The sequence below is a fragment of the Cibotium barometz genome, chromosome 29 (assembly GCF_041138505.1).
Source record: "Cibotium barometz isolate CiBa-2024 chromosome 29, ASM4113850v1, whole genome shotgun sequence".
Taxonomy (NCBI): Eukaryota; Viridiplantae; Streptophyta; class Polypodiopsida; order Cyatheales; family Cibotiaceae; genus Cibotium; species Cibotium barometz.
The window spans coordinates 53985355-53994820 of NC_141074.1; the positions used below are offsets into that span (position 1 = coordinate 53985355).

Genomic DNA, 9466 nt, shown 5'->3' on the forward strand with positions numbered 1-9466 from the left:
CAAACTTCTATTCATAATCCTTTACAACACCCGCGCTAGGCCTGGCCTCCATGTTGCACACAAGACAAACACCTGGTTGATCGTTCATTTAAAAAGAAGACTTGTCTGCCCATTGAAAGAAACCTAGCATATGAAAACGATGTTACCACCACCTTTGAACGCATTTGAAGAGATGAAGTACATGACATAAGCTCCTATACATAGAGATTATCTTTGTTACTACACATAATAGAAGGACATCAAGAGAAAACCGTTTTGAGGTCTGGACATTCTGACGATGTCAACGATGATGCAATGTACCACTCAGGATTCTCCAGTTTTACAGGGGCATGAGAAGGGTTTGCAATGAGGTGCTGCAGAGTTGTTGTCTCTGAATACATAGCTGCTTGGAAGAAAGCCACCAGAACCCCATCCGCAAACCTGCGCATGGGCCCTCTGGAGAGAGAGAGAGAGAGAGAGAGAGAGAGAGAGAGAGAGAGAGAGAGAGAGAGAGAGAGAGAGAGAGAGAGAGAGAGCTACACTTGGTGTGTATGTGTATGTTGCTTTGAGAGATCTTTAGAGAGGCATCATTGGAAGAGAGGCTTAATAGCATGGCTACTATAGTTTTTATGTATGAGATAATAGAGAGAGGTTTTTGGAATGTATCGATGTAAGAAACTCATGAGAGAGAGAGAGAGAGAGAGAGAGAGAGAGAGAGAGAGAGAGAGAGAGAGAAACTACACTTGGTGTGTATGTGTATGTTGCTTTGAGAGAACTTTAGAGAGGCATCATTGGCAGAGAGGCTTAATAGCATTGCTACTATAGTTTTTATGTATGAGTTAATAGAGAGAGGTTTTTGAAATGTATCTATGTAAGAAACTCACGAGAGAGAGAGTGAGAGAGAGAGAGAGAGAGAGAGAGAGAGAGAGAGAGAGAGAGAGAAGACGGAGCTTTCAAAGTGGATTTTATCTTCAAATTTCATAGCCATCAGCTTCAAGATGTGAAGGTTATGCTTGGCTATTGAAGCTTCATCAACAATCTTCTGCAAAGTCTCTTCAAGGTGGCCTCAATTCTCTCAAGAATAAAGCACAACTATTGTGGATCAAGGAGTACTTTTTTTGAATAGCTCCATGTCTTGGCAGAGGAGATGTCGAGATATTGCTGTATTGTTTCTTGAAGCAGGTGAGAAGCTCGTCAACATGGGGACCGTGAAATGGTGTTCTGCGGCACATAGCTTATGGCGGAGAGTGTTGCTTCTTGGAGCTCCAGATGGTGGGTTGTATATCCGGAGTCGAGCAATGTTGATGCCATCAGAGGCACATCAGCTATACTTGTAGCATTGTAGCTATGGTTGTCTTTAGTCGTGTCCACTGTAGTTGTTGTGAGCACAGAAAATGGTGGAATTTGAATGCATGTCTCCCTATGCAATGGTGACAGTTAGCAATAGCAGAAACATCCGGTAGAAAACAGGTAGTGAGTGCCGTGAATGGTGCATTGCAAGCGAGCAATCTGAAAACTTGGGTTTGGTCACTACTAGTGAGGAGTGTAGGAGGAGCTACAGCCACACACTCGGTGCGTAGTAGATCTCAACAGACACATCATTGATGGAGCACTCACGGTATACTACAAGAAGAAGGTAGCAACGTTAGAGTTGAGAAGGGAGGCGCATCGTAGTTACTCAGTGTAACGATGAATAATTGGTCAAGAGAGAACTTAGAAGTTAGCATTGCTAATGTGCAAAGATGGAGCGTTGGATTGCGCATGGCAATGGGATAAGGGTTGCAGATTGTTGTCAAGGTTGATGCTGGTAGTTATTGAGAAATGTGGTACCAAAGAGCACAAGGAAGAGATAGGGAGTGAGTTGAGTAAACCAAGAAAGTGCAAAGCCTAGCATGAAGCCACATGAGCAAAGGGATTTATTCCATATTGATGTACAAGCCCAAGGGTGTACCTCCTTATATAAAAGGGGACCATTTCAAGTAATAGATATATCACTGACACAAATCTCAAGTCTCTCTATGAGTACAAATTTCAATCTTGTAACCTAATTGTACTTGAGTTCATTAGCACTACTCACTCACGATGAGTTCACTTAAGTATTATCCACATTAGATTAGTCATATTACTTATATTGTTATTAGAGTAGGATTAGCATCTTATTTGTCATTAAGAGAGCTTGATCCATGATTGTCAACATGGTATCAGAGCTTAGGTCTACCTCTCCTAGCTTACATTAGGGCTTGGATTATTAGCAAGTATTTAGGCTCGCTCATTAGCTCGGTTTCTATTCTTATTTCTTCTTTTTTAAATTAATCCTCATTTCATTAACCCATTGCTCAAGCACTTTGTGGAGCATTCAGTTAGTGGTTCCTTGTTGATATCCTCATGAGATTGAGGATTAGTGTGAGCAAGAAAAAACCCTTGGGTTCTATACGCTCACACAAGAGAGGGAAGCATCTAGTAGTAGCTCAGCCCATAGCTAAGTAGAGGTAGAAGGGAAAGAACTTAGGAGAGAGAGCAGTGCATGTTAAGAAGAAAGCACAAGCTCTGTGTTGTTGTCACAATACAAGTCAAGGAGAAACAACATCAGCCATCTGAAGAAGCGTAGAGGAAGGCACGCTCAGAAGAAGCGTGCTGCCATCACTAAACGAGAAAGTAATCATCGACGAAAGCAAACTGAAGCAACTAACAGAGAAAGGAGGTCAGCAGAACCAAGCGAAGCCAAACCGACAAGGAAGAGTGAACTGCAGCACGTCGTCATCGTTTCCAGCCCACAGTAGGTGATTGGAGCACAGTAGGCGATTGCAGTGCATACGTTATCTTAGACAGCTCCAGAGCGCAAGCCACAACAAGGCAACAAGAAAATCAAAAGGCATTGCAAGCAGCGTGGCTGGTGTTGGGTAGAGCAAGCGGCTCGGGAGAAAAAGAGTAACACAACGAAAAGAAGAGGAGAAGAAAGCTTCTCCCGAACGAGAGGGAGCACCTAGAAGAAGCAGAGATAAGGTTTTGTTTTATAAATAATAAAAAAATAAAAATTATAAATAAAAGAGAGAGAAGAAGAGAAGAAGAGAACTTTTTAACATCGTAGGAAACTATCCTAAGAGACCAAATTGATCTATCTGACAAGAGAGAGAGAGAGAGAGAGAGAGAGAGAGAGAGAGAGGGGTTGTTATCTCTTGGTGTAAAAAGATCTTATAAGGAGACTATTCACATGGGCTTATAAAAAAGGATAGTCATTGGGCTTCCGCAATGGTCAATGACATGTGCTCTATGGACTACGTTGGCATCACCAACAAGGTCATCATCATTCACTGCAATGTTTTAACATCGGTGTCATTTTACTTTTATATAAAAATTCTTGTGAAAAAAAGGCCAAGTGAGCACGCTAATGTTTGTGTGTGTGAAAATGAAGAGCAAATCCTTTGTAAAAACGCTGCAACCAAATGAGTACGCTAATGTTTGTGTGTGTGAAAATGAAGAGCAAATCCTTTGTGTGTGTGAAAATGCTGCAACCAAATGAGTATGCAAACGTAGGTGTGCACAAGTAAGACCAAAGAGTTGACAAGAAGAAGAAGACGACATTGACATCAACATGAAGCAAGCTCCAAGATTGTATGTCCTACCCTCTGGTACCAATGATGTAGCCAAGGTAGAAGAAACAACCAAAATTTGTAACCCTACTCTTAGAAGAGACCTCTAGACCTCAAAGATAGATCAAGTCTCTATCAAGGGGGGGACCTCACTCTTAGAGATGACCTCTAGGCCTCAAAGATAGGTCAAGTCACCATCAAGGGAGAGGGGGTGAAAATATGTTGTAAAACCTCGCATCCAACCACCTTGAGTAGGCCAAAGATTTGGTACCAAGGAGGGGTGTTGAGAAATGTGGTACCAAAGAGTACAAGGAAGAAGAGGTAGCAAGTGAGTCGAGTAAGCTAAGAAAGTGCAAAGCCTAGCATGAAGCCACATGAGCAAAGAGATTTATCCCACATAGATGTACAAGCCCAAGGGTGTACCTCCTCATATAAAAGGGGATCATTTTAAGCAATCAATAGCAAAGGGATTTATCCCACATTGATATACAAGCCCAAGGGTATACCTCCTCATATAAAAGGGGGCCATTTCAAGTAATGAATAGCAAAGGGATTTATCTCACATTGATGTACACCTCCTCGTATAAAAGGGGTGCATTTCAAGCAATGAATATATCACTTGCACAAATCTCAAGTCTCTCTATGAGTACAAGTTTCAATCTTGTAATCTAATTGTACTTGAGTTCATTAGCACTACTCATTCATGATGAGTTCACGTAGGTATCACCCACCTTAAATTAGTCATATTAATTATGTTGTCATTAGGGTAGAATTAACATCTCATTTGTCATTGGGAAAAGCTTGATCCATGATTTTGAATAGTAGTAGCTGTGCAAGTGGTGTGCTAGAGCTTCTCAATGGTGTCAACTTGCAAGAAACTGTGAAAGTTATTTTCATAGCGTGCAAGTATCACCTACTACAACTAGCATTGAGGGCGTGCTAATGGTGCACGACAGCTAGCTAGGGGAGAATTTGTCGTCGCTATCTCCAGAGCTAGTGCATTTATTTGACAGTGTAAGCTTTGGTGCATTGATGGCGGGACTTGTCCTATCGAATAGCCACTGATCTAGGCACTGGATCTGCAATGGTGAAGATACTTCAATTCATTATGATGGTTTTTAAAACCTTAGTGGTTAAAGGTTGTTTCCACTTGTGCAATTTTTTGGCCTTAGTGGGCACCTATAAGTGCCAAGGAAGAGTTTCTTGGTGCAATTATGGATAGCCAGGTAAAAGAAGTTCCTCATCCACTAGTGGTCTTGTGGCCTATTTTTATGCAATAGGAGTATATGGTGGCTTTATCACATTCTTTTTTGAGCAAGTCTCAGCTTCTCCACCACAACATGGGTTGTCTTTCAGAAGTGTCTTGGTGGGACTCTTCTTCTCGAGCGGCTTTGTGCCTTCTATGATTGTGTGAATATGCTCTAACGCATGTGTAAGGTATATGTTTCTTGGAGGGATGGCAACTTGGTGTCATCGACGACTTAGTATCTTCATTGAATTTGTGTCTTTATTTGACTACATGTCAAGTGGTTATTTGCTCTCACCATGGCATAGACGGAATGCATGTATGAGATTTATAGAAGATATGGTGTGATTGGTCTTAACAGATGTTGTTAACATGGCAAACATGAGATGCATGTGTGACATTTAGTTAGGGATTACATAAGATGTTGGTGGGCACGTAACCTTGGTGGTAACCTTGTGGTTGATGTAATCTAACTTTGTTAAGCCAATGGACACTAAGTATCACGAGTGTGATATGTGGATACTTGACAAACACACCCTATGCAGTATGGATGCTGAATCAAGAGAGAGTGTTAGAATCTAGGTGATCTAGCATCCATTGCGTGCATGCATGCACAGTAACATTAGGGACAACTTATGTGAGCCTAGGGATGGAATAATATGCATGAAGTCTAAGGTTATTCTCTTGTGTAAGTGACCAATTACTAAAGGGAAAAGTAAGCCTAGATATATCTAGATAAAGGCTAGGTGGCAAGCCCTTAACATCATTGCTTAGGTCATTGGGAGGGCTCTTGGAGACTATATACGTTGTACCTTTCTTTGTGAATAATGGGCAAGTTTGATAGGTCTTTGTGACCTTCCTTTGTGGAAACACTAGTCCCAAGCTTATCTCTTTGCTTGTCAATATATGTTAATCTGTTGCTTTACTTCTAGATTTGTGCTAGTTATGTTTATCTCAATCTTCTTTGATTATATTCCTTATATTAGCATTAATATTCCTTTGATTATGTTGATTAGAATAGCATTAATCTTTGAGGTTAGGATTAAGCTTTGTGCTTGTGGAAATTAAGGTTTCACTCTCTAAGTGCAATCCCTAAAATTACAAAACCTACTACCATTTTACATAGTTGATCATATTTATCAATGTAACATGCTACTTTTTTAGCACTATCTTCATACATTGATCCTTTGTCATCGGTTCTTGAAAAATGCCCTGCTGGAAAAAGATCATATCATAATACCAATTTCCTTCATACTATCGGACCGTTCCTCTATAAACAGTATTGGTTGCTAGTCTGAGTACAAGGTGGTCTTGGGACTATCCATGACAACCCCGATTCCTCAACATAGAAACCACACAATCCATTGAGTACCGGTTGGTGAGGGACTATCTATGACAATCCCCATTCTTTAACCTACAAACCACACATGCCATTGATAGTTAAATCCAATTAGAAGTCTCCCTTGACCGTTTAGACTCATAACTTTGTGTACATGCATGCACACGTTCATTGGTACTTTGTGTTGTGCGTGGTTTGGCATTCTTCCTTTTCACACCCTTTTGTCTGGTGGGCTTTAGTGATATCCTAATATCCAACGAGATCCCTCATGTGGTAGTGAAAATCAAGTTTCTCGATTTAATGAGGTTCCATTGCCATGACTTGAAATTGCTAAATCAAAACTAAAAGGAGATATAAATTGTAAAGAGAGCTTTCAGCAAATCATAAGAAGTAGAGAACACTTAAAGAACTTAAGGATTCATGTGATTACTAAAAGCCTAACAGCAAATACCTTGCGTTCAGCAATACATTACTGCCTTGATTTAAGTAGAAGTGAAAATTAAAAGTTCTGCCTATAATGTCGTAAAATCGCTCTCATAATTTATCGCCTAAGATGAGTACTTATGCAGCGAGGTATGTTGCTGAAAGTCACTAGTCACTAGATCATAAAAAGCTATGTAATGCCATGCAGAAGGGGGAGAAACATCCCACCGTGGGGTGAGAACAAGAGAGACTAATGGAGTATAAGAATCTTTCTTCTTAGAACAGAAAAGCTATGAGAGAATCTCTACTCAGAAAAGCAGCTTGTTGATCAACTGCTTTACTATGGAGGATCAAGAGCTTACTAAGAGGCTTCTGTGTAGCCTGATGTCTTGAAAGAACACACTAGGTCTACAAACGTTGCTTTTCTCAAACTTCTATTCATAATCCTTTACAACACCCGCGCTAGGCCTGGCCTCCATGTTGCACACAAGACAAACACCTGGTTGATCGTTCATTTAAAAAGAAGACTTGTCTGCCCATTGAAAGAAACCTAGCATATGAAAACGATGTTACCACCACCTTTGAACGCATTTGAAGAGATGAAGTACATGACATAAGCTCCTATACATAGAGATTATCTTTGTTACTACACATGATAGAAGGACATCAAGAGAAAACCGTTTTGAGGTCAGGACATTCTGACGATGTCAACGATGATGCAATGTACCACTCAGGATTCTCCAGTTTTACAGGGGCATGAGAAGGGTTTGCAATGAGGTGCTGCAGAGTTGTTGTCTCTGAATACATAGCTGCTTGGAAGAAAGCCACCAGAACCCCACCCGCAAACCTGCGCATGGGCCCTCTGGAGGGGCCATTCCTACAAGTACAATAGGAGAGCTTTCCACGAAACCCATGCGTACGGTCATCCAAGAAATCCATGTGCCCATGCTCTGATGCAACAAAATAGAAGGTAGGATCTGAGCAGTCAGAGAAGAAGGCTTGGTGGCTCACTCCTTCCGGGGCACATGGAGGGAAAAGGGCGTTCCTCTTCAATGAACCAAGGCCGGAGCCAATAATCAAGATGGGAAGCTTGAGATCAAGGCAGTGGTCAGAGAACCTGAGGATGGCTGGGGTGGTTTGCTGATCGACGTCCTTGCCGTCCACAGGATCTAGACCAGCCACTGCGCAGATCTTGAGGGATGCTTTGGACAAGCCCAATGCTAGGCCAAAGGCTACCTTTGCTCCTCTGCTATGTCCAACCAGAGCGAGCTTGTCCAGCCTGGGTCGCACCTGGCCTAGAGTTTCTGAAAGTATCTGGGCAAGCCCTTCAGGCAACCAGTCAATAATAGCCGTTCCATCGGCTATTTCCTGAGTTGCATCTGCCCCTGTCACAATATACATCTGAGACAAACAGTGAGGCAGTCATAAACATGTCCGTTGAGCTCAATGCTGGATAGGATGATTCAAAAGCACTCAAAGATGATCAGAGCTGGTCACAATATACATCTGAGAGAGACAGGCAAGTAACCATCACAGGCACGAACACTATCAGAATCCCAGCAGCGCCCAAAGAAGCAACCCATCACATGGCATGACTAAAGATCTGGAAGCGTCCGTCCCTACACATGCTTCTAAAGTTCAAAGCACCCAAACATCACTCTAGAAGCATCACAACCATACACATTATTCCAGAACGAATGCACAGTTCAAGAGACAAAAGAACATCCGTACACATGGTTTGAGAAACATTCCACCTAAGCACATTATTGGACATTCACAGGAAATGCATCTACATACATGAGCCCACCATCTTCCCTAGTGCATCCATACATTATCATCCATAATGCATCTGCATAGTGCATCCGTACAAATGTAGTGCAAACATGGTAATCGTTCATGGGAGGTATCCATACACATGGCTGCACAATTATTCCAGAGACATCCGTACACATGACTCCACCCAACAAATCCGTAAACATCATTCCTAGTGCATATGTACACATGTAGCAGCTAGATAGACCGTGGTAGATGATGCATCCCTCCACAGTGAAGTACATAACTCACATATGATGCACCTGCATCCGTACGCATGCATCATGCAGTTCCTAGTGCATCTGTACACATGTAGCTGCACACTCACAGATGAATAATATTCGGGATAGACCTATACCTGAGGAGCAATGACAATGAAGCCATGTGAGGCCACATGTTGAAGCAGCTGCGAGTAGTGGTTGTTAAGGAAGAGAAAGCCATGGTAAAGGAAGACCAGGGGATACTCGCCGTCGTCTTCGGGGGCGGCGATCATCAAAGGCTTGGGGGGAAGACGAGCAGCCGAAGCTTCGCGGGCTGCTGTGAGGGAGGCCTTGTTTTTGCCGTAGGTTGGGGGAGGGGGAGGAGGCCGCCTGCCTTCCACGCTGAAGAGGCGCACAGACAGGGGTCCCTCTTCGAACACATACTGATGGTTCGTCATAGCTACCTAGCTACGCTTATCTGTGTTGTAAGCACTCGCCACACACGATATGCATTGCTGTCCCCTTTTGCTCTTCAAAATATCTTGCCAAGTGGCTTCTTCCAAGCGCTTTTCATTACCACTTAGAGTCCTTAAATTTGAAGACCATTTTGGTAGTCAAGAAGAAAGCATCAAAATTGGCATACTTGTATATCAAGGTACCATGCTTTGCATATATATCCACTAAGAGAGATCCTCGAGCACTTTGTAGAGAGCACCAAACTTGGCATACATACACATGTAGAGGGATGCGTCTTCTTTTATATATAGTAAGAAGTGGTGTGACTCATCTCCGATGGGAAGTAGCCACCTAATGAAACATAAAATTAAAAAAAAAGACTCCTAAGGATTCCCCCTCAGCAATGGAGTAAACAGAATGT

At 42.2% G+C, this 9466-nt stretch overlaps 1 protein-coding gene across 1 annotated transcript; it reads right to left on the reverse strand.

The window, feature by feature from the left end:
- Positions 1 to 7133: 7133 nt before the first annotated feature.
- On the reverse strand, positions 7134 to 9161 carry LOC147622365 (chlorophyllase-2-like). Its single transcript, XM_086823479.1, has 2 exons — positions 8748 to 9161; positions 7134 to 7978 (listed from the first exon to the last, which is right to left on the reverse strand). The coding sequence occupies exons 1-2, from the start codon at positions 9045 to 9047 to the stop codon at positions 7244 to 7246; spliced, it is 1035 nt and encodes a 344-aa protein (XP_086679605.1). The 5' UTR covers positions 9048 to 9161; the 3' UTR covers positions 7134 to 7243.
- Between the last annotated feature and the right edge of the window lie 305 nt (positions 9162 to 9466).

Bases quoted from the DNA above. Each gene is read 5' to 3' on its own strand.
- LOC147622365 (XM_086823479.1), bottom strand. From the start codon at position 9,047: ATGACGAACCATCAGTATGTGTTCGAAGAGGGACCCCTGTCTGTGCGC. The intron at 7,979-8,747 runs GTATAGGTCTAT...TGTTTGTCTCAG, and splicing joins TCATTGTCATTGCTCCTCAG to ATGTATATTGTGACAGGGGC.